The sequence below is a fragment of the Phyllopteryx taeniolatus genome, chromosome 11 (genome assembly GCF_024500385.1).
Source record: "Phyllopteryx taeniolatus isolate TA_2022b chromosome 11, UOR_Ptae_1.2, whole genome shotgun sequence".
In the NCBI taxonomy this organism is placed as follows: domain Eukaryota; kingdom Metazoa; phylum Chordata; class Actinopteri; order Syngnathiformes; family Syngnathidae; genus Phyllopteryx; species Phyllopteryx taeniolatus.
This window is the reverse complement of record NC_084512.1, coordinates 15,654,549-15,678,539: the sequence shown is the minus strand read 5'-3', so window position 1 is coordinate 15,678,539 and position 23,991 is coordinate 15,654,549. Positions and strand designations below refer to the sequence as shown.

The following is a 23,991-nucleotide window of genomic DNA, read 5'->3' as shown; positions in this document are numbered from 1 at the left end:
TTCTTGTTGAAGGTGTGTGAGCGGATCCCCACCATCAGCACTCAGTTGAAGATCCTATCCACGGTGAAAGCAACCATGCTGGGTAGAACAAACATTAGTGAGGAGGAGTCCGAGCAGGTAAATTCATCATTAGAAAATCTGGCATTTATATATCAGAGTTACTTAATTTAATAACTGCCTCCGTTATAATAGACATGGTGCTTCAAGTAACTGCAGTTGTGACATCTAGTTGAATAAATAAACAGCTCCCTCTAAATGTACAGTATATACTTTTGATTTCATTTTTATATACCAGTACTGTACAGTGGTACCTCCACTTACCAATGACTCGACTTACCAGTTTTTTTAGGATATGACTCTTTGCGAGCACGCCAAGTAAAGAGAAGTAAGCCATTGTGTGAAAAAGTATTGCTGCGGTTTTCATGTCACAATTTTATTTTAAAACTACAGTATTTGTTTTTACTCACTTTATTTCATAGTCAACACACAGCGGTAACATGGCATCCATTCGACTCATGTTTTTGTTCGTCTCTTATTTCTTATTTGTCTCTTATCTACTGTATGTAGTGCCCCCTAGTGTTCAGACTAAGCCACCACAAAACTGAAATGTCTTGTGTTACAGGCTACATTTAGGTGAAATGAATGGCAACATAGAGTTGGTCAAATATCAAAAATGAAAAGTTGTTACGCCGGAACACTGGTTAGTACATCTGCCTCACAGTTCTGAGGACCCAGGTTAAAATCCGGCCTCACCTGTGTGGAGTTTGCAAGTTCTCCTCGTGCCTGCGTGGGTTTTCTCCGGGCACTCCGGTTTCCTCCCACATCCCAAAAACATGCATTAATTGAAGACTCTAAATTCCACGTAGGTGTGAATGTGAGTGCGAATGGTTGTTTGTCTCTATGTGCCCTGCGATTGGCTGGCGACCAGTTCAGGGTGTATCCCGCCTTTCACCCGAAGATAGCTGGGATAGGGTCCAGCACGCCCGCGATCCGAGTGAGGGTAAGTGGAACGGAAGCTGAATGAATGAATGAATTGGAAAAAAACATTATTGTTATTGAATGGAATAAAATATTTACTTAGTTATTTGAGTTTGCACTTAATGGGTGGGCAGGCACTAGAGACCCAAGTATTTCTATGCAAAGAATAACAAACACATTTTCCCATAATACTGTATGTCCCCATAATGACATTAAAAATAATGATTTGTGTGTGCCTTCTATGTTGTTATGGCATGCCTCCCAATGTCTCCTTGCTTTGCGCAGGCCACAGAGATGCTGGTCCACAACGCCCAGAACCTGATGCAGTCCGTGAAGGAGACGGTCAGGGAAGCTGAGGCGGCCTCCATCAAGATCCGCACAGACGCAGGATTCACCCTCCGCTGGGTGCGCAAGACTCCCTGGTACCAGTGAACGCAGCAGTGACTTTGTGAACAGCAGCACACACTACGTATAAAGAGTGAAAAAAAAGAAGTAGCAACATAGACATACTGTAGATGATTCTCCATCATCCACTGTAGATGTGCTTCATTTAAAGCTTCTTTTGTCCCTTTTTAAAATGGACACAAAAGAAGCATCTTTATTAATATATATTTTTGGTATGTTGATTGCAAGTAGCTATATATTTTTTGCATGAAGATGTTTTCTATTTTCTAAAAGGCAACTTGAAACATTGTGATAGGACTTTTGTGTTTCACAGAGCTTTGTTTCTTAACAATGAAGTGTTTCGTGTGTGTGTGTACACTCATCTGTGAGAGATATTCACTGACTTTAAAACATTTAAGTGCAGCGCGCTCCCGATCTCATGTTTACTTTGACAATTAGCGCTGCTCTTAACTGATTGAAGACCTGCGTGTCAATTTAAAGGTGTGGCGTCATCACCTACATTTGGTGACGCTTATACTTGAACTATGAAGTCTTCTGGATTAGAAATCCTTGGCAAAGAAGTGTGTAATTCCATAAACTGCTGACTGCTGATAAAATGGCAGATTTAGTTGATTGAAGTATTTGCAGAGCGTTGGTTATGTGTGTGTGTGTGTGTGTGCACGTGTGTGTGACAGTATGGAGGAACCCATGAGTAGTCATAAGGATGGGCATAATGATAAATTTTAGTCTTGTGGAATTTATTGCTAATTAGTTGTTTTCTTCAAGGCAAAATGGTGTTCAGTCTCAACCAGTTTTCTGTCTAAAGCTAACCAGCAGCATTTTGGCTGTAGGAAGATTAGCTACATCCACACTATGTACACAACTCCTCCACGCAACATTCAGTTCAATACAGCACTGGCATGGAAACAGGAATTACAAATATTCAGATAATGGAAACGTTTGAAATTAACATTTTCCCCATAGTCAATCAAGGAAATGTAGTCAAATGTCCATCCCTATTTAAATGTGAAGTTTTTATGGCTGCTGATTTTATTTTTATTTTTTTATTATTTTGAAGCAAAATGTTGCATTTGACATTGAATAACTACATTTTAAAGCTATAATTCATTCAAAGAGCCCGCCACCACACATTTTTATTTTATCCTACTTCATATATTTTCTAGTTACGTATAACATTTATTTTCATGTACTATTTCCTTAACAGTTGAAATGTTTTGGTGTCACAATTTAACAAAATTACATGCAACGAGCGCCGCACTCCATACCTTTTAAGCTGTTGTTTCACTTTTACTTTATTATATAAAGTATTTTGTATGATTGCTGGGCAAATGTAACTGTTAAATGGAGCATCAGTGTGTGTGCGCGCGCGTCAATATAAAGGAGCACGCTATTAAAGGGACAGAATGTAGTGAGCATGTAGCATCCGCTTTCTCAGAGCGACAGGGTGTTTGAATATGATTACAGTATACATGTACTGTGATGTGTCCCATGCGCCCGAATTGTATCCTGAGAGCTTATGGCCACTCAAACACATGCGCTGTTTGTGCCTTGGAATAAAAAGACTGACAATGAATGAATGACAATCTAATGCAAGTTTGCCTCTTTCTGCTATCAGTAGGGCCTCCTGAAACTGGACTTCAGCTCTTACCTGCCTTGATCTGTAATCTTCCTTTTTTTTTTTTAAGCACAGAGGAGTTTATATTTTTTAACTTAGTGAATATAAAAAGTCAACATATCCCTGTTCAAATGCCAAGTTTCTGTGGTATGAAACAAGAGACCTAGACAAGTCATTTCAAAACTTTTTTCACCGTCAGTGACATATAACCTGTACAACTCAACAACTGAGATAATTTTAAGTGCCTCTGATTAAACCAAAACGCAGTCCAGCTGTTGTAGTTCCCTGACATTTTTGTAGTCACATCATCATAGCACAAGCCATGGTCAGCAGAGAGCTACAATAGCATCAGAGATCAAATTTTTCAAAGACATCAGTCAGGAGAAGGGTACAATAGTTTCCAAGGCATTAAATATACCATGGAACACAGTCAGGGTACACCCTGGACTGGTCACCAACCATTTACTCACACAATCCCACCTACGGACCATTTAGCCTTCAATACCCAACATGCATGTTTTTGGAATCTGGGTTGTACTGCGTGTGAGTACCTGGACAAAACCATGCAATCATGTAATACTGTTCATGTTAAACACATGTAAAATTTAATATCTTGAAATTTTACAGCAACAGAGTGAAGAAATGTTGCAACATTGCACTCTATTAAATTTAGAATATACCTCAGTCATTTTTGTTTTTTATTGGCAGAATTGCAGAATCATTACCAATATACTTTCTTACCACGTTCATATCTGCTAAAACATTTAAATAGTTTAAGTCACTCTTATTTTATTTTGCTATCATTTACTTTGGTTGTTGGTTTTTAGATGTAGCCAACTGTATTTTTAATAGTTTCATGTATGGTGTCCTCAGGTATTCTGAAAGCTGTCTTTAAATTAATTATATTATTGTGACTGTTATGAATTTCACATCTTCCTACTTCCGTAGTGGGTGCAAGAAAAATAAATTCTTTTAAGGGAAATGTTGGGAACCACTGGACAAAAAGAACAGTAAAGGTCCAAAATTGCCCATTAACGTAAAAGAAGGGTACACAAACAAGAGTACATTTTATACTCAAATATTTTTATAAGACCTCTTGTGCACTGAAGTTGAGACTGATGCAACTTTTTCCTGTAGAGAAAGGGTTGTGAAAATACCAGGCTAAGATAAGAAGTTGCGTTCAAGAACACATAAAGGTTGAGGATATTTCTAAGTAGGTGTTCCCCAAAGCCAGTCACTGCCTGACATAGTAGTGTGCAGATAATACACAAGAGACACTTATCTTGCACCCAATCTATAAACCATAGATTGTTGTTATAATGTCCTGAACAAGGCACCTTAAAAGGCCACATTACAGAGTAAACATGTGCTAAAACATTGTGTAGTTTTTCATTATATAAGTAGTAAAATGATGTGCAAGAAAGCAACATACAAGCAATATTTCAATAACTTGACATGATTGTGTTGTTTTCACAAAGCAAAATATTCCCTTCGGCAAAACAACATTTGATGAAATTATGTGAAAATAGAAACGGTCACATGGATTCATCATCCATGTGACCTTTTCTATTTTATTATCATCATTATTCAGGCTCCCCTTCAGAGGCCACAAATAAGCCGCTTGATTTTTACAGAGCCTGTAATGCCATAACGCGTATTTAATAAATAACTGTTAGAATGCAAAATTATTTGTTAATAAGGCTGAGGTTTGGCTAGATTTGGAATGTTGGGTGTGCAGCGTGATTGTGGAGTTGTGATTGAGTCAGGTCCGGACTTGGAACTTCCCAGCTTTGGTGAGGTATTTGACCCCTTTAAAGGGTTTGTACTTCTCCCCGTACATGTCCAGACGGTTCACCTTCAGGCCTGAAAAGAAAAAGAGCTTGTAGTTAAAATAACACACTGTGACATTACCCCATTGTTCGGATTACCTGATATGGCCAGCTGCTGGATCTTCATGTCGATGTTGAGCGAGGGGTTCTCCTCAGGTTTCGGAGCGCCTGGCTGCACACTCAGGCTGCCTCGCAGGTTAGGAAGCTTCTGGGGGTTCAGCTTCCCGACATCCCAAACCAACACCTAAACAAAATACACATGAACGCTGTCAATACCAACTAAAAACATGTAGTAGAAAATAAACACGTTTAATCGCTTACCCGACCCCACCTAAGCAGAAGAAAAAGGATGGATGGATGCATGGATGTAAATAAAAATGTTTCTAAATACATTTATATGTATTTTTAGATGAGCACAATGAATACTATATATTTAATGATAAGCAAAAAATGTTTGCTCGTGTTTTTTCTGATTATTGACGCATTCCCGGTGCGGGGCGCACCAATCTTTATCCAGTGACTGTCGTTAAAAGTTTGACATGAAAATAGCTCCTCTTCAATGCAATACTGTAGATAGGACCATGTGGGGCGCAGCTTTCCAGTACCCCAAGATGGCCGTGAACATGTTTAAACATGTTTATTTGCTTCTAGAGATGGGCAAAGTTTTTTTTTTGTAAATAATTTTTTTTAGAAGATGATAGCATTGCGGGCGGCATGGTGGCCGACTGGTTAGAGCGTCAGCCTCACAGTTCTGAGGACCCGGGTTCAATCCCCGGCCCCGCCTGTGTGGAGTTTGCATGTTCTCCCCGTGCCTGCGTGGGTTTTCTCCAGGCACTCCGGTTTCCTCCCACATCCCAAAAACATGCATTAGTTGGAGACTCTAAATTGCCGTAGGTGTGACTGTGAATGCGAATGGTTGTTTGTTTGTATGTGCCCTGCGATTGGCTGGCAACCAGTTCAGGTTGTACCCCGCCTCCTGCCCGATGATAGCTGGGATAGGCTCCAGCACGCCCGCGACCCTAGTGAGGAGAAGCGGCTCAGAAAATGGATGGATGGATGGATGGATAGCATTGCGCCCTGTATCTCACAAGACATTCTCCAATTTGTATACAACATAACTTAACAGTTGACACTAGTTTCAGTAAGTCTGTCTGTTTTGATGTTTTTCGACAGCGTCACTTTCTCACATGTTCGAAATAAAGAATTCAATTCAAATATAATCATAATAAAGTTATCAGTTCCGACTACCGACTACTTCGTAACAACTGGCCTAAAATGACTCATCCAATGGCCAAATTTTGAGTCAAGGGTGTATTTTTACTAATTGAATGGGTTGCTTTTTAGCTGCAAATGATGGTAAAAAGTGGTAAAAGACAAAAAGTACCATGTCCAAATGGATTCATACTCTTTGTCAATACATGAATAAACTATGGTCTAAATGTGCACTGTGGTTGGCCAGGGTAGGGATCATTTCAGCTTTTTTGCATGGACCATGGCGTGGATGTCCACCGGCATGTACCACTTGGAAACATTAGGGTCAACGTGAGCTTGAGTCGAGCCAAGCTGACTATGAGCGAGAGGTGCCTTACACCCTGGACTGGTCACCAGTCAAAACCCACAGGTCCAGGGAGAACATGCAAACTCTACACAGGAAGGCAAGAGCTGAGATGTGAAACCCAACCCCCAGAACTGTGAGGCAGACGTGCGGTTATCGGTCTTCTAGTGGCATTTTATGTTAAATGCTGAGTTGAGAGTGCAAGCTAGAAGCAAACAATGTGAGCATATCCCAAATAAAACTGTAAACTGTGTTAAATAAAAATGTGATTATGTCAGATAGATGACTGTGCATCCATTGTACCTTCTTGAGTGGAAATACAAGGAGTACTCAGTCCCAGGTTTACTGGCAGGAACTGAATGTCTGGGCTCTTATGCGCTGAGTGAGCATTCACCTTGGTGACGAGGTCGTACGTGTAGTTCCCCTGTGTGGCCGTGAGGTTGGCACTTAGCACGGCTTTAGGCATGTGGATGGTGACCAGCAAGCCCTCCACCGTTTTCCCCATCGTCTGCTTGGGTCCGATTGTGACGTCCAGACGGCCGCACGAACCCGTCTCCATGAAGCTGATGTTCTGCTTCACGTACACCGGGATGGCCACCAGACTGAGGAGGGCAACAGGGTTGTTTTTGATCATCAAGTAAGGACATTGAAGGACTTTTTGGAAGTAACTGGGAAACAAATCAGAGACCGCAATTGTGCGTTAAAGTTACACGACACATCTTGTTCATTGGAAGTGACACAAGACTAAAAGACAGACAAACAACCATTCACACTTACACCAATGGACAATTCAGATTATTCAGTGAACGTAACTAACATGCATGTTTGTGGAATGTGGGAGGAAGCTGGAGTGCCCAGACAAAACCCACGCAAGCACGAGGAAAGCATAAAAACTCCACAGAGGAAGGCCGGAGCTGATATTCAAACTCAGAACTGTGAGGTAAACATGATAACCATTATCCCACTATGGTCCCACACTAAATACTTTAATATCTAAATGTATTCCAATGTATTCCACTGCTAAAAAAAAAACAAATACTAAAACAATAAATAAAGATGAACGAAGATTTTTGCCATGTACTGTACAGTAAAATACAACAAATCAATGATAAAAGATAAAAGAAGAGTAAATGGGCTGCTTGTAGGAGCGTGATCTGAAATATTTTGTATTAAAAACACCACTGTACATTCAGTATTGTCTGCACTTACTTTTGTGAGCTGACATGATAAGTCATGAGGGTGAAGTTGCCGTCGGGCGGGATGAAGGAGAGGACGCGCTCCAAATCCCAGCGCTTGAACCGCACACACGGGTGAAAGCTGACGTCGTCTAGGAGACGGGGATTCTTGAATACACAAAGCAATAACACCGGATCAATTTCACGCAGAGTCTAAAGTAATTAAAAAGAACAGTGGTACCTCAACTTACAAGTGATCAGACTTATGAGTTGTTCGAGACATGAGTCGTTGCACTGCCAATTTTGAGTTACGAGCACTAGACGGTGGCAGCGAACTTCACAACAAGCAGAGGTTTGGCAGATAGTGAACAGTTCTACAAAAATGAGAATAAGTGCTTGCTTCAGGCTGTTTATTGCCACTCCCAGTTTAAATTTATTGGAAAACTAAACATAAAACCAATCTAATTACACATAGTGTGTTTAACCAAACCACATTACATTGAATTATGTTAAGTTTGCAAAGTTAATGCGAAAACACCATAGACTGGCTAACAAAACCTTTTCTTTTTTTTCCCTGTTCGACTGTCAGGTCAAACAGAAAGGGGGATCTGTATCCGGAACAGTTTTACTGTGCCACAGTGGAGTTTTAAAGCTGCCACTGTGGTTCTTTGTATTCTGGTGGAATTTTATTGAACATTTCCGTTGGACAGAACAAAGTTTTAAAGGGGAGTGACAGAAAAAACTAAGAGAAGAGGACAGGACATTAGCTGTAATAAAGATGAGGAAAGTAAATCATTATATGCCTAGTACAATGACACATTAGAATCGAGTGTTGTTTGGAGCAGTAGTGCTACACCCTGTGAAGTATGGACAGGACAATACAGGACAGGACAGGGACAGGAGGGGAAGCATGCAGGACAGCGGTAGTGGACCCAGCTGTACAACTGAAGCGTGGTGGGAGTGGCTATGTAAATTCTAAACATCTTTGGAATTAGAGTGCAAGTGAGGGGATACCCAGGAAGTTCGCATAGTTACAGTATGAGTTATTTATCGCATTGAATGAGTGGCACCACACCAAGTGAATAAGTCCCAGAAGTGAGAATCTGCAGGCACATGCAAGTGAATTCACACCTTCTCGGGCTAACAAAACTAGCATTGATGTTGCGGTACTTTTAAGAATGTGGGAAACCTTTCAACAACTTCTATTTGAACACAGTGAGCACAAATGGCAGCAACACATGCCGAAAGACAAATATAATATGACAACACTCACAGGTATATATTCTTTGTCCTCTGTAAAAAAAAACTAATATTACCGCAGCTTAGTTGTAACAGTCTTATCTTTCATTATCAGATCTACGTGTACTATGTCTGCATGACATATGCTTCTCCCTGGTGGTCAAGGACTGCACACCAGACATACAATGCCCATTTAATTAATGCATGCAATCACAATACATCCATCCATCCATTTTCCGAACCTTATCCTTAGCAGGCGTGCTGGCGCCCATCTCAGCTGACTCTGGGCGAGAGGCGGGGGTACACCCTGAACTAGTCGCCCGCCAATCGCAGGGCACATATAGACAAGCAATCATTCACACTCCCATTCACACCAATGGGCAATTTAGAGTCGTCAATTAACCTACCATGCATGTTTTGGAATGTGGGAAGAAACTGGAGTACACGAAGAAAACCCACACAGGCACGGGGACACCATGCAAACTCCACAGAGGCGAGGCCGGATTTGAACCCGGTTCTCAGAACTGTGAAGCTGATGTGCTTACAAGTCCTCCACCATGCTACGTCATCATGATATATAAATTGTTTAATTATGATATTACTCTATGTTTTTGTAAGTTTAAATAATGTACAGTGCTATTATTTTGAGCGTGATCATGGAAAAAATCTAACTTGTAAGTCAGAGCACCACTGTACTGTATCTATCAAAGCTGACTTACCATGAAGGAGAGAGTGAGGTCAGGCATCCCCGTGAGTCGGACGCAGGCTTCAATCACACCCTGAATCTCTGCAAACACCGTGGAACCTGAACAACAAGCACAGGTAACACATCATAAGGTAGGTCCACTTACTTCCACAATGTTACCTCTGGAATCAAACACCTTCAAGCTAATCAAATGTGGATTTGGGGTGTTTAAGAGTGTTTAACAGAATGGTTAACTTCAGTTTGTACTTCAATGGTAATGCTAAAATCCATCCATCCATCCATTTTCTGAGCCACTTATCCTCACAAGGGTCGCGGGAGTGCCGGGGCCTATCCCAGGTATCATCTGGCAGGAGGCGGGGTGTTTTTAAAAAACTGAGATTACAGTAAATAAAGGTTTCATGACGGCGACAGTGTAGACTCTGAAATGCCCATCCGTCCATTTTCTATAGTGCCTGTCCTCATTAGGGTGAGCTGGAGCCTATCCTGGTTGACTTTGGGCAAGAGGCGGGGTACCCCCGAGACTGGTCCCCAGCCATTTTCAGGACACGTATCCCCAAACAACCATTCATACTCACTTTCACACTTATGGACAATTTAGAGCCTTCGATTGACCTAACATGCATGTTTTTGGAATGTGGGGTGAAGCCAGCGTACCTGTAGAAACCCCACACAAGCACAAGGAGAACTCCACACAGGAAGGAGCCGAGGTTCAAAGCCCCGACCCCAAAACTGTGAGACAGACCTGCTAACCACCAGTCCGCCATGGTGCCTGTATGATAACTAAGGAAGTGCAAATGTTTGGCATGTACAGCTGATAAAAGTGTTTATGATGGCAACAGTTTGCACTTTGCAATAAATTATTCTAAATATAATTGACATCAATGGATAGATATATGCGGCACGGTGGCCGACTGGTTAGAGCGTCAGCCTCACAGTTCTGAGGTGCGGGGTTCAATCCCCGTTCCCGCCTGTGTGGAGTTTGCATGTTCTCCCCGTGCCTGCGTGGGTTTTCTCCGGGCTCTCCGGTTTCCTCCCACATCCCAAAAAACATGCATGAATTGGAGACTCTAAATTGCCCGTAGGCATGAATGTGAGTGCGAATGGTTGTTTGTTCCTATGTGCCCTGCGATTGGCTGGCAACCAGTTCAGGGTGTACCCCGCCTCCTGCTCGATGACAGCTGGGATAGGCTCCAGCACGCCCGCGACCCTAGTGAGGAGAAGCGGCTCAGAAAATGGATGGATGGATGGATGGATAGATATATGGTAGATATTTCGGTAGGTAGTTGTAGGTATGTAGAGCCTTCGAACCTGATTTGTCCAAAATGGCATCGATTTCCTCAATAACATCAAAGTATGCTTCATTGTTGGTGTATTTAACACCAACACGCCTCCAGGGAATACTGGACAATTGACCTGTGGGGAGCGTGTCTCCAACGTTGCTCCCCCCTGAAAAGAAATGCGACAAAAGTTTTTAACTATCTTCCCACACATTTCGATATAAAGTAACATCAGGCATCTGTTTACCCGTCAGAGTATTGACGACCGACCGAAGGATGGTGGGAGGCTTGATCATCTCCTTGAGTACGTTGGACTCGGTTGCCAGTGGAAAACCGTTGTCGAGCATTTCTTCCAGTATCTCGTACACCGTCACCAGGTTGGCTTTGATCACGCTTTCGGAGCATTCGCCAAAGTAGTCCTGTTGTATGGAAAGCCGTTTGAGCATTTACAGTATTCGATATCTTGCTTAGGGTCCATGACATGTACTAGTACGCATTTTGTCCTCCCTAGTAAGACTATTCAGTGCCCTAGTAGAATGACCGTGGCTTACGAGTAAAAAATGTTCCACTACTAATGGCACTTTTGGCCTCCAAGTACAATATTAAACCTTACTAGTAAACTACTGTGCTAAACCAGTAGCAATACTACTAGTATGCCAAAGTTGTCCTACCTATCAAGGATATCGAATAAATGCTCAAAAAGATTTCCTCAGAGAACTTTATGAACTGAAATGGCTCCTGCTGGGAATACACAGTGGATCTAAAACGTCTACACACAGCCCTGTTCAAGCACCAGGATTTTTTGAAAACAACATGATTTCAAAACTTTCCATTCATTTCAAAACATAACACATTTTCCCAATGAGATTTTGTTTTATATGGTCGGATGAAACCAACGTTGAACCTTTTGGCCATAATTCCAAAAGGTATGCTTGAGGCGAACCCAACACTGCTCATCACCAAAAGATCACCACATCCACAGTGAAGCAAGGTTGTTGCAGTAGTATCATGCTTTTGGGCTGTTTTTCTCCAGCTGGGACTGGCGCCTTACACAAGGTGGGGGGAATTATGAACAGTTTCAAGTAGCAGTCAAAAGCTTAAGGCTTCTGCTAAAAAGCAAAAAAATAAAATAATAATAATAATAATTGTAAGGAAAAGCCTACTAGAATAGCCTACAGATTAACTGTATTTCAGATTAATCAGAGCCATTTTAAATGATGGCGTGTGCTGACTCCCATTTAACATCAGTTTAAATGTGATTGGTTAATTCTGAAGTCACGGATGGTGTAGTGGTACATTCGCCTGACTTGGTTCAGTTCCCACTCAGTGCAAATGGTTGTCCGTGTCTATAAGTGCTCTACAACTGACTTACGACCAGTTCAGGGTGTAGTCTGCCTTTTGCCCGAGGTCAACTGGGAAAGGCTCCAGCACCCCGTGACCCTGAACAGGATAAGCGGTATTTTGAATGGATGGATGGGTTAATTCTGAACACAGCCACATCCTAGTTACAAGAGGTTCTGCAACCACATTATTTCAGTTCATTTTTACATTCACTTTTGAAAAGAATTTTTAAAAATTCAATGAAGTTGTACATGTTATAGGTCACATTAATGGTGGAAAAAAGTTTTGAAATGATTTATATTGATCTGTTTCTTTATATAACAAAAGTCTAGCCATTGCACAGGGGTGAGTAGACTTTTTATATCCACTGTAGTTTCCCACCTATGTTGCGTCTTACCTGAAGTGTGTCTGCAACCCTGTGCAGGAATTCAATGACAAACAGTGGAGGCACTTCAGTCTGGATGACAGCGATGAAGAAGATCTTCCCTCTGTATATATTAATGAGATAGTGGTGCGGGGTCTGGAGGATGGGAGGCACATTTTCGGGTTCCAGCGCCTTCTCCTTGGCTTCGAAGAAGTAGTCACACACGCTCCGGTTGATGACACTCTTCCAGTGTTTCTCCAGGAAGATGTCTCCCGTGTGATTAATGAGGAATACACTGTGGATCATCTCAGCTGAAACAATGAGGTGATTGTTCTTGTTGTTGTCAACAATGCGGGAAAACAAGCACTCTCATGAGGACTTGGCATTCATACTAATGTATCATTCATTTTCAATATTGATTCAAAACTGATGGTGACAGTAGCGAAGGGTCATTTACTGCCAAATCTGAACAACTTCAGTCAACTAAGTTTACTTCAATTCAACCTGAACTTACCTGAACTTGTGGTTTATGGATTCGGGAATATATATATATTGCACATTACAATGACACAAAGCGCTGAATTACATATATAGAAAAGCTTAGGAGCAGTAAAGTTCCGAGTAGCGTTTGAACTTTTACCTGACTGCAGTTAAGTCGACGATGAAGTTGTCATTAGGCAGGAAGGGCTGAAGGGATGCCTGGTACGGTGGAATACATAACACACTTGATTTAAGATTTTGTGCAAATAAATGGAAGGAACTAGAAACACGATAAATTTGATGTATTTTTATTACGTAAAATAATAATGTAAGTACTTGGGAAGGGTTTCTAAACTACGGTTAAAAGTTTTTATCAGGCATATTTAAAGACAGCTAACACTGCTTTGATCTGTCGTTGTCATTTTATTGCCCTCGTTTTCGTCTTTCAGGATTTTTATTTTTCCATAAATGTAGGTGTCAGAAAAGCGTAAAGACACACTAATGTCAGGTTCGAACCACATTTTACGTCAAAGCTGTATTATTCCCGAGTCCTTGTGTTGAGCGGCAAATTATTAACTTGGACGCTATTAAATATAGATAACCTTCTACGGAAGTGTCGAAAACTCGGTATTGCATAAATTCCGAAATGGCGCTGAAAGACGAAGTGAATCGTGCGTTCATTCTTTTGGGCAATTTCCCTTTTTCTTTGTGAACGTATGCATTCGTACTCATTACTTTATTAACTGTAACGCTCTTACAAACGCCTTGAAAACAAACCGTTGAGAAGCAGTAGCTTTCAGAATCACGCATGTAGTGCCCCCATTCAGCTATATTTATATCTTATATTTAGACGACTGCAACTGCAAAGGTCGGGTGATTATTATTATTTTAATAAAGCTATTCAATTCAATGTAGCACTGATCTATAAATGTTGCTTGTGATTGGTGGAGCCCTCTGACCGTCCCACCTCAGTCGCCTATGATCCCTCGACCAGGGTGAATAATTACCCCTTTTTTTTTTCTTTCTTTCTTTTTTTTTTTTTTTTTTTTTAATAGCGGGACACATGCATTTTCCTACACCGGTAATAAGGTGAACGCAACGTGCCTTGCTTGACCAACAATGGCCTCCTCCGAGGAACCCAAAGCTAAAAAGCTTAAAATTTCCGCACAAGAGAAGACGGATTCCGTGGCCAAAGCATCTCTTGTGGAATTAAGGTGACCACAAACCTGGGGATGGGGAAATGAGCTTTAATATTTTGTTGTTAAAACTCTGAATGTGAGCTTCACTTACATTTGAATTTTCGTCAACACAAATGTGAGTGAAGAGAAGTCTGTGTGTAACCTATTCGCTCCAGCTAACCGGATAGCTAGATTTAAATATTTATTGAATTTAAAATAGCATTGTGTTCAAGTAGCGCTCTTTAAACATGTTCCCTTGTCATTGTCGTACGAGTTACCATTGCCAGTTCAAGGTGACCCTCGGTATGTAAAAATAAATAGTTCACTCCCCGTCAGTGAATTGCTGTCCCGATGCCAGGTTTGTTGGGGTGACACCTGAACACACCACCACAACGAGTGGCACGGCTGTCACGTGACCTCGACCAAACAATGTTTTGGTACCCCGTTTCCTCCCCGCTTGCACTTGAACGCACCGCTCACTCACACTTAATCTTAATCCAGCTCATTTGCTGCGTTTATTGGCACGCCTCTCACGATCTTCTAAGTATCTTTTTCCAAGAGATGTGTTGAGGCGAACCGAGCCAATAGCCAGGCGAGAGCGACTGTCGTGGCCCTTCCTCCTATAATGCCCACCAGTCATCCAGCTTGGAGGAGGAGCTGGTGTTGCAGGGGGAAGCATCGAGCTGTCACACATTTGTGCTGAAATTGAGGAGTTTAGGAATTCTTTGCTCTCTTCTCATTCACATTTAGCTTGCTCAACAGGTCTCTCGCACGTGCACAGAGAGAGCGAGAGATGTCTGCACCGCTGAGGTAAGTCTCCAGTGGAAAATAGGATTAATGTAATGCTAGAGTAATTGGCTGCACAGTTATCATCTGGCTTGCAGAAAAGGGCGATGCATGTGCTGTAGGACAAGATAGTGATGGTGCGGCATCTGCTGGGGTCCATGCCTCGCTTTTACAATAAACAAGTGGCCTTTAGTATTCTGTGTTGTGGGGCTCTAGTTCCTAAAGGGAAACATGAATTGAGGCTGTCTACTCTGGGCTGCAAGATTTTGTGGATTAGGAAAGGGAAAGGAGAAAGTTACGTGACAGCCGCTCGCTGATGCTGCGCTTGTGGATGTTATTTAATGACATACGGCCTGTGGGTCTGGAAACAGCTTGTGTGGGGGACATATCAGTTCGCTTTACAAATGGAATTGCATGCCTTCCTTCTGGACACAGGTTATTGATGGCACTGTGGTTTTATTACATAAAATTCCTGTCAATCCTATAAAGCTCCTCACCTTTTGTTTCATAAATGTTGGAAATCATATTTGAAGATGTGACTCACTTGTTGACTTATCTACAGCAGACTCGGAGGGAGTACACAAGCAGGATGACACAACATTTAATCTTCAAGATGCTCCTTGCTGACTTAGAGGAAAGCAATTGCTAAATTCTCTTTTTTTTTTTTTTTTTACACTTATGTTTCAGCCCCAATTCACTCTTCGGGATGGGGAATCCTTTGCTGGACATCTGTGCCGTGGTGGACAAAGACTTCCTGGACAAGTAAGTTTAACATTAAATAAATATATTATCAAAATAGTTTGTGTTTGTTGTCTGGAAGTTGGTCTAAGATGCACACAAGTAGTACAACAACAGCTTCTTGTGCAGAATGTACAATGTAATTGTTAAACCTCTATAATGGGTAAAGATAAAACAACTATTTCTGAGTTCCTACTACCAGTTGGCCCCAGTTAGTTTTTACTTTTTTCATTGACTTTGTGTGCTCTGCAATAATCAGAACTTTTTCCCTCAGCAGTGTCCAAATGGCATTGATGTGACCAGGGCAAAGGGCTCATGTGGCTTCTAGTTCAGAGTCCACCCTGTGTGGAAGGCCTTGCGTAAACGGCAGGATTAGATTTAAGCCAGTCAAGCACACGCATCTAATTCAGCCTCTCCTCGAATAAAGCAGAAATGAAACTGCACCATTCCTGCATTAAAAAATCATGTATAGACTTAACAGTAGCAGTTCCACTATTGTGTCTGCAGTCCATTGTCAAGACAAACCAGGTCTTGGATAAGGACTGTACTGTACTTATTCTAAATGAATGTCAATAACATGCTTTTTGTGCTTGTTCAATTTGCAGATACACACTGAAGCCAAATGACCAGATCCTGGCTGAAGACAAGCACAAAGCCCTGTGCGTATCTCCCCCCCTAACAACCCCTCTTGTAGAATATTGACTTTTTAATGTCACATGCTTGTCTCTCGCTGTTACATCTACATTCTGACCGCTGGAGCGAGCCAGTCAAAACAACCCCGTGAAACGCCTGCGTTGAACTCCGTTCGGTTATAGAACAGCAATAGTAGGGCGGCAGATCTAGCACAGTGAGTGAGAGTGTGTAAGCCAATAGCAGAGCAGGACTTTTCACCTCCCAGTTCCTCTGAGACAAGAGCCACAAAGCAAACAGCAGGAGATAAAGTTGTGCACTCGATCTTGCTGTAGTTGTACATCATGGTGTACAGTCACATGATATACACTAGTTCATCCATTAGGCAGTCTTCAGTTGATTTGTAAATGTCCATTGGGAGTTGTTAAAAATGCAAAACATGACCTCTGTGACAGTGTTTATGCAAGATTGCTCAAAGAAGTCAGGATGTCACTGCAGTGCAGGCATGTTTGTGGCAAAAAAACTTTTACACAGAAATCCCACACTGTAACTGCATCAGAACATTAAAACATCTTAGCTTTTACACAGAACACAGTGAAAGTGGGATATTGCCTTCATGATAACCTGCAATCTGATAATTAGATTTGTAGTGATGTCAGCAACTTGTATGGTTTTTTTTGTTGTTGTTTTAAAACAGGGACAATTGCTTTCAACACAAGTGTGCAGGATTAGTGAGTGTCAGGTCATGGTGTTAAACTTCAAAACTTTGGTCCCTGTGTTGCAGAATTCACTTACAAACTGCCAATGTCCCACCTTTGTTAGGCCTCTGATTCTATCTCTGTAGTTGTAATATTGGCTGGGTTGCCTTGATCTGCCTATACCCGTTAAGTTCTATACTCGTATTTATACAGAACAGAGGCCCCAAAAAAGGGCTGTCTTTATAGTATGCTCTGTAAAAGTGCCATTGCAAGAGAGAGGGTGTTTTGCAGCATTGTGCTAGTCTACCATCACAGATTTCTAGATTTGGTGACAGTTAAAGCATATTCAGCCCTGCCCTGAGTTTTCAAGAATTGACAAGTGAGGTGTTAACAACCGTAAGGAAGCATTGAATTGGAGCTATCTTGAAACATAAACTGGATCGCCTGACCAAAATACTCTCATCCAACACATGCATCTGAATAATCATGTTTACCCTTGAACTGTTGAGTTCTTGTTGGATAACCGGTTCTTTCATTCCCCACGTTAGGCAACAGCGTAGTCAGAGAGCCCCACACTGAAGCATCTGGTTCTGTCTCAGAACATTTAACAGCAGTTGTTCTGCCCACAGTCCCGTTGAACCCTTACAGAACAACAACTGTGATCAAACATGGCAAAGCTCATACAGTATAATACGTGGGTTGTATTGTAATGCATATCTTCTGCCTCTAGAGGTCATTGTCTACACGTACAGTCCGCTAACTTGACTAATTCAAGCACGTATTATATCGGCATCAACGTTTAGGAGAGACAAAACAGCAGAGACCATCCTTCAGAGACCATGCCCAGATGATGTAGGAAGTGCATACTGGCACATGGAGGTCATACACACTACTCAGACACTTTAGGACATTTTGATTATGACTCCAAATCCAGCTTTCAATGGGTTAATTAAGCTTGTCAAATATTTAATCAGTAATATTTTATCAAGTATGATGCAAGTCTTCCATTTACTTTTTTGGTAATTATTATTTTTTTTTTCTCCATGCAGGTTTGATGAGCTGGTGAACAAGTTCAAAGCGGAATACCACGCTGGGGGAGCCACACAGAACTCCATTAAGATCGCTCAGGTTAGTCGCCTGCATCATCTTCCTGCTAAGTCACCGCAGTGATGCTGTCCTTTGTTTAATGTGGAGTCGTAATTTGTGGTGTCGCCGCGTGCAGTGGTTGATCCAGGAGCCTCACAATGCGGGCACCTTCTTCGGCTGCATCGGCAAAGACAAGTTTGGAGAGATCCTGAAGAAGAAGGCGGAGGAGGCCCACATCGACGCCCACTACTACGAGCAAGACCAGGAGCCCACAGGCTCGTGTGCCGCGTGCATCACCGGAGCAAACCGGTAAGGTCCAAAGTTATACATAAGCTCATTTTTGTTTGCTCGAAATATACTGTACAATATATGGTTTGTTGAGCTCTGTTTTTCCTCCTTTCTTTAAGGTCACTGGTGGCTAACCTGGCTGCTGCTAATTGTTATAAGAAGGAGAAACATCTGGACCTTGAAGAAAATTGGAAGTTGGTGGAAAGCGCTAAAGTTTATTATATTGCCGTGAGTATTTATGTTTGAGTGTCACTTGACTCCCTTGTCCACCTCAAAAATTTAAGGGGAATTTAAGAGATTCCACTGTACATATACATAAATGACAGAAAGAAAACACCACATCCATGTGTTTCCGTAAATAGGCTATTGATGATGATGAAAAAGTTGTAAAAAATATTGATAGGAGTATATTTAGAATTTGATGTATTAATTTTAATAAATGAATCAATAAGTAATAATAATTCATAAATACATGCATGTCTGTTTTATGTAACTGATTTATGCTGAGACTGAGGAAGTCTTTGCTAACGTTCAGCCAATCAGTGTTGAGAGGCCAGAATTGATGGATTCTGATGCTAGGTAAGATTTTAAACTCTGCTAATCCTTACTCTCTATGCTGCTGTTAAGATAATTACAACTTTTATGAAAAGTAAAAAAAAAAAATAATAATAACATTTTTAGTTTACAATTATATAAAGAATAACTTGTTTTGTCAGCCCCTGCTTGTTGCAGACAAACTTCATAGTCACAGTAAAATATTGTGGCAATATAACTCGAGCCACTGTCAATCTTTACTTCATAAGAAACTACGGCATGCCAATTAAGACAACTATACATCAGCATGCATGGCCATGTTGTCCGCCCCCAAAAAGGGTGCGACCAAATGATGTGCTGATTGGTCGCACCACTGCTCCCAGTGGAAAAGTTAGTGTAGAGCCCTGTAAATGCTCTTCCACTAGATTGCAGAAGGTAAATTTAACCTGTGAATCCACCTGTTGCCAGTGACTATATCAGCTTTGTGTTCAACTAAACAAACCCACATTTCACACTGAGTAAGTATATTTGTGAGTAAATTGAGATGAGAGCATAATTATTTCAGTGGACATACTCTATTTTTAGTGGTATGCTGTGAGATTTTTCAACGTGTGCCGTGGTTTAAAGGTTGGGAATCACTGGTTTATGGCATAATATAAATTTTTAATAGATGTTAATATGATACACAGTTTAGCTTATATTTGTATTTTACCAAGCTGTACTGTTTCCACATGTATTGATGAAGATGTTGACTGTTTCCTTCCAGGGTTTCTTTGTCACAGTGTCTTTGGAGTCCATGCTGAAAGTGGCCCAGCACGCATCAGAAAATAACAAAATGTTCTGCCTCAACTTGTCTGCACCATTTATCTGCCAGTTCTTCAAAGACCACCTCATGCAGCTCTTGCCCTACGTGGACATGCTCTTCGGCAATGAGACTGTAAGGCAGCTTCTAACTAATTTGTATGTATGCTTGTGTCCAGAATAATAGTGGTGTATTATGTTTTGTTTTTTAAAAAAGGGAGTAAAGCAAAACAATCTTCACAATATCTTTTATTTCCATAAACACAAATGTACAGGGAACACTGCACATTCTATTCCAAATCAAAACATGAAGAAAATGTAGTTAATATGTTATTCCTTTATGGAATTGTTCCTTACAAACTCAAATATTTACCTTTAACTGGTGTCGGAGTTGGAGTTGCCCTCCAACCTCTGGCACCTGAGAACTGCTATTCCAGTACAGCATGATGGGGCTACATTCCACTACATTTGTTGGTTAGCCTTTGAAACAGATTTTTTGACCCCACACTGGTTTCTACTGATTTAAGGTTTTTGGATTGAGATTGCATACTGATAGTGTGTCTGGACTGATAGTTTTCATCTTCTGCATAAGGCAACATTACCTCTGATGTCGAGTATTCTGATGTTTTCAAACTAATCCATGATCCCAGTTAGGAACATATATAGCTTCATAAGTGGCCGACTGGTTAGAGCGTCTGCCTCACAGTTCTGAGGACTGGGGTTCAATCCCCGGCCCCGCCTGTGTGGAGTTTGCATGTTCTTCCCGTGCCTGCGTGGGTTTTCTCCGGGCACTCCGGTTTCCTGCCACATCCCAAAAACATACATGGTAGGTTAATTGAAGACTCTAAATTGCCTGTAGGTGTGAAAGTGAGTGCGAATGGTTGTTTGTTTATATGTGCCCTGCGATTGGCTGGCAACCAGTTCAGGGTGTACCCCGCCTCCTGCCTGATGATAGCTGGGATAGGCTCCAGCACTCCCGCGACCCTTGTGAGGATAAGCGGCTCAGAAAATGGATGGATGGAAGTACAGAATGGGAAATATCCCCATAACATTATCGCAGCATACTGTGGCTTGAATTCAGCATTTCTTCTGACAAACTGTACTGCAGCCCCACCTATCCCAAAAGAGCAATCTTGCTTTCATCAGTCCATAAAAATTGCTCAATTTATCCTTTAGGGCAGCCAATGTGTCCTTTGGCAAATTGGCACCTCGTCAGCACATTTTTATTTTTTTTATTTTTTTTTTTCTTCTTCTCAAAAACAGGACTTTGCACAGGCTTCTTGACAATAGCTTCCCTTCAAGACTTGCAGAGTAATTGTGGAACTGTCATGGGGAAAATAACCCTTTAGGAGACAAAAGACAAGACACGCACTTTGAGAATGAGAGAGATATTTTTTTTGCGTTAAAGGAGACAGTTCAAATACAACTTGATGGCTGCTTTCTAAGAAGTGTCTGTCTCTTTCTCCTTAGGCAATGTTATATACAGTATACGTGCATCAACAAGCAGTTTTCTGCCTCATACAACTGGCGCCCCCACAACCACAGACATCTTGCTGTCTCACAACAAAGTGATCATACAATATTGGAGAGAGAGAGGAAGAAGTTCAACTTTCTTATGCTTGCATTAGAACAAAAGATTAGATGAGGTTGTAACTAACATACAATACATTTTATAAATGCAAAGAGATATGTTTTCTTATGGAAAGCTTGTCCAATCATCTTGGGCTGGAATGGCAGTTCACGTGCCAGAATTTGGTCAACTCCATGCAACATGTATGCGAAAAGCAGTTCTCAGAAACAGTGGTAAGAAGACAAAATATTAGTTCAGTGATTCACACGAAAAGCAAAATGTTTTAGTTTGTAAAAAAACATACATTTGGATTTCTGGCCAAGTATTTAATATTTCCCTTCATTGGACCATAACACATTTTTTACATGTGTTTGAGAGATGATGTTAAACCAAGGTTGAACATTTTGATTTTAATTCTAAAAGTTAGTTTGGCACAAACGCAATACTGCTCATTAACCTGAAGAACAGCATACAGACAGTGCAGTATGGAGGTGGTAGATTCATTCTTTGGGCTCTTTTTCTTCAGCTGGACCCCAGACCTTTGTCAAGGTGGGGGGAAATTATGAACAGTTCGAAATAGCTGTCAGTGTTCGTACAAAACCTTCAGGCTTCTGCTTGAGCGTAAAAAAAAAAAAAAAAATGTCAGGAAAAGCCTACTGGTACAACTGAACTTTATTTGGAGTTAATCAGAGGGACTTTAAATGACTGCAGGTGTGTGCAAACATGAGTTTGAATGCGATTGGTTAATTCTGAACATGGTTAATTCTGAACAAAGGCACATCGGAGTTATAGGAGGGTGTGCACACTTGTACAACCACATTATCTCGATTGTTTATTTTTACCACGAAAAAAAAAAAGAAACAGCTAGATGAATGCAAATATCACAGGACTGTTGATAATGGAAATGCCTTGCGGGCCGGATTAAAAAACGGAACATTCTTTGCCCAACGCTGCTACATGAGGGTCAATAAACATTCACTAAAGTGATTTTTATATTAATTCCATCCTATAGGAGGCAGCTGCATTCGCTAAGGAGCAAGACTTGGAGGTGATTCAATCTCCTTCCTCTAATCTGGTGCTTTTTCATGCATTTTGTATAAAACGTGCATCATGCGGTCACGTCTCTGCAGACCAAAGACATAAAAGAGATTGCCAAGAAAGTGCAGGCTTTGCCCAAAGTCAACACCAAGAGACAAAGGATTGTTGTCTTGACTCAAGGGAAGGATGAAACTGTGATGGCTCTCAGTAAGATTTCTATTCCTTTTTTCCTCCTCAAATAAAACCTGTCTATGTTTGAGGTGTAATTCTTTCTCCTCTTTGTATTCAGGTGACAAAATTGAGACTTTCCCAGTGTTGATGATTGATCCCAAAGACCTAGTGGACACAAATGGTGCTGGTGACGCATTTGTAGGAGGTAAGCGCTTCTAATGTTTGGTTCTCTGTGTTGTTAGGGTTCATCCCAGTTTTGAAAATATTTTCTTTCGTTGCGCAGGTTTCTTGTCTGGGCTGGTCCGAGAACAATCACTGGACCAATGCGTGAGGGCAGCGCACTATGCTGCCAATGTCGTCATTAGAAGATCCGGTTGCACGTTCCCTGAAAAGCCGGATTTTGTTTGATGTACTTTTTATCATTCTGTTTCCCCAAAATGTCCATTTAACACAAAATGTCACCCATTACATTTTATTCAGTTTTCCCACCCAATCAGTTATGTATTTTTGAACCTGCCATCTTGATTTATTTTTAATTGTTGGCTTTGTCCCACATCACCTGAGCATGTCTTCTTTCATCCACTGGCGCTGCAGGAAAAACTAATCGGAATTTGTTGGTCATTACTCATTCATTGTCGGCCAGTGTGTGTACTTGCACACAAAACGCAAACTCAGCAAACATAGTACAGTATTAATAACGATAATTGTGGCCAAATCACGTATATGACCACTGGACCACATTTTGTTATTAGCACGGTTGCACTCAACTGATAAGTTGTTTGAAAATGTTGTAATTGTCTTTAAAAGATTTATTTGTGATTTGATCAGGCCGGTGAACGACTTTGTCATTCGAAATGCTTGAATTAATCAGTGTCAAAGCCACTGCGCACAGGAAATTGAACTGTGACGTTCAACATTGTGCAAATCATGAGTGCCTTTTATTCCTTGTTACAAAGGTTAAAGACTTGAAGCTGCTTTCGTCATCTGTATGCAATAGTTCACCTACACTGGTACTGTTGGAAAGTAAGACCGACTATGAAAGGATAATTGAGAGCATTGAGTGAGTAGCCATTCAAATTTATTTTTATTTTTTTTGTTTCTGTTTTTTTTTTTTAAACCCATTTTCCAAGTACCTCAACACTCAGCTTTGTTAAATTAGACATAAATGCACATTTATCACATTGTGTGATCGGACGCAAGCTTCTGTTTTTACCTCTTCGGTGTGTGATTTGGATTAATCAAAACTTGAATACAGCTGTAACAATTTCCTAATGATGCACAGGGGTGTTTTCTTCCTTTCATAACTGCATTGTTTTTAGATCATGAATTTACAATCCCATCCGATCATATTCATTGTTATGTACACAAACAACAAGAGGCCTCAAGTGATCCTTTTGTCTGGTTTTTGCCAGACTTTAATGTCTAATATGGACAAATAAAATGACCAAAAGAATCACGCTTTTTTTTCTTATTTTTACTTGCTAATTTAGTTTCTACAGCAATTTAAAA

The 23,991-nt window shown here is 41.0% G+C and overlaps 3 protein-coding genes across 12 annotated transcripts in view; 2 read left to right on the top strand and 1 right to left on the bottom strand.

The window, feature by feature from the left end:
- Positions 1–2,960, top strand: part of LOC133486191 (vinculin-like) — a 32,799-nt gene extending 29,839 nt beyond the window's left edge. For all 7 annotated transcript variants that reach the window (XM_061790987.1, XM_061790988.1, XM_061790989.1 and 4 more), the window contains 2 exons: positions 13–117; positions 1,264–2,960. In XM_061790987.1, the coding sequence (XP_061646971.1) occupies positions 13–117; positions 1,264–1,410 (252 nt within the window). In that variant the 3' untranslated portion in view covers positions 1,411–2,960. The remainder of the gene's footprint in view (positions 1–12; positions 118–1,263) is intronic.
- A 620-nt stretch (positions 2,961–3,580) lies between these two features.
- ap3m1 (adaptor related protein complex 3 subunit mu 1) lies at positions 3,581–13,757 on the bottom strand. 3 transcript variants are annotated; one of them, XM_061790997.1, is made up of 10 exons: positions 13,742–13,757; positions 13,125–13,183; positions 12,518–12,795; positions 11,027–11,198; positions 10,811–10,948; positions 9,516–9,601; positions 7,592–7,725; positions 6,777–6,984; positions 4,927–5,071; positions 3,581–4,861 (listed from the first exon to the last, which is right to left on the bottom strand). In XM_061790997.1, exons 3-10 carry the CDS (start codon positions 12,788–12,790, stop codon positions 4,761–4,763), a joined length of 1,257 nt encoding a protein of 418 aa, XP_061646981.1. In that variant the 5' UTR covers positions 12,791–12,795; positions 13,125–13,183; positions 13,742–13,757; the 3' UTR covers positions 3,581–4,760. The 3 variants fall into 3 exon arrangements, with proteins under 3 accessions (XP_061646981.1, XP_061646979.1, XP_061646980.1); XM_061790995.1 differs by lacking the exon at positions 13,742–13,757 and having other exon boundaries at positions 13,125–13,308; XM_061790996.1 differs by lacking the exon at positions 13,742–13,757 and having other exon boundaries at positions 12,999–13,141.
- Positions 13,758–14,019: 262 nt separating this feature from the next.
- LOC133486195 (adenosine kinase-like) lies at positions 14,020–23,935 on the top strand. Of its 2 annotated transcripts, XM_061790998.1 has the most exons (12): positions 14,020–14,178; positions 14,905–14,952; positions 15,616–15,690; positions 16,272–16,325; positions 18,044–18,122; positions 18,217–18,389; positions 18,488–18,596; positions 19,669–19,839; positions 22,286–22,321; positions 22,404–22,518; positions 22,601–22,687; positions 22,766–23,935. In XM_061790998.1, the coding sequence occupies exons 1-12, from the start codon at positions 14,084–14,086 to the stop codon at positions 22,888–22,890; spliced, it is 1,167 nt and encodes a 388-aa protein (XP_061646982.1). In that variant the 5' UTR covers positions 14,020–14,083; the 3' UTR covers positions 22,891–23,935. The 2 variants fall into 2 exon arrangements, with proteins under 2 accessions (XP_061646982.1, XP_061646983.1); XM_061790999.1 differs by lacking the exon at positions 14,905–14,952.
- Positions 23,936–23,991: the final 56 nt, after the last annotated feature.

What these genes read in the sequence shown, in the direction of transcription:
- ap3m1 (XM_061790997.1), bottom strand. Translation starts at nt 12,790, where the DNA reads ATGATCCACAGTGTATTCCTCATTAATCACACGGGAGACATCTTCCTG. An exon ending in GGGTTGCAGACACACTTCAG is followed by an intron (nt 11,199 to 12,517) that starts GTAAGACGCAAC and finishes TCCATACAACAG; the next exon opens with GACTACTTTGGCGAATGCTC. An exon ending in CGTACGACCTCGTCACCAAG is followed by an intron (nt 5,072 to 6,776) that starts GTGAATGCTCAC and finishes TATTTTGTTTAG; the next exon opens with GTGTTGGTTTGGGATGTCGG.
- LOC133486195 (XM_061790998.1), top strand. Translation starts at nt 14,084, where the DNA reads ATGGCCTCCTCCGAGGAACCCAAAGCTAAAAAGCTTAAAATTTCCGCA. An exon ending in CTAAGGAGCAAGACTTGGAG is followed by an intron (nt 22,322 to 22,403) that starts GTGATTCAATCT and finishes ACGTCTCTGCAG; the next exon opens with ACCAAAGACATAAAAGAGAT. An exon ending in TGGTGACGCATTTGTAGGAG is followed by an intron (nt 22,688 to 22,765) that starts GTAAGCGCTTCT and finishes TTCGTTGCGCAG; the next exon opens with GTTTCTTGTCTGGGCTGGTC.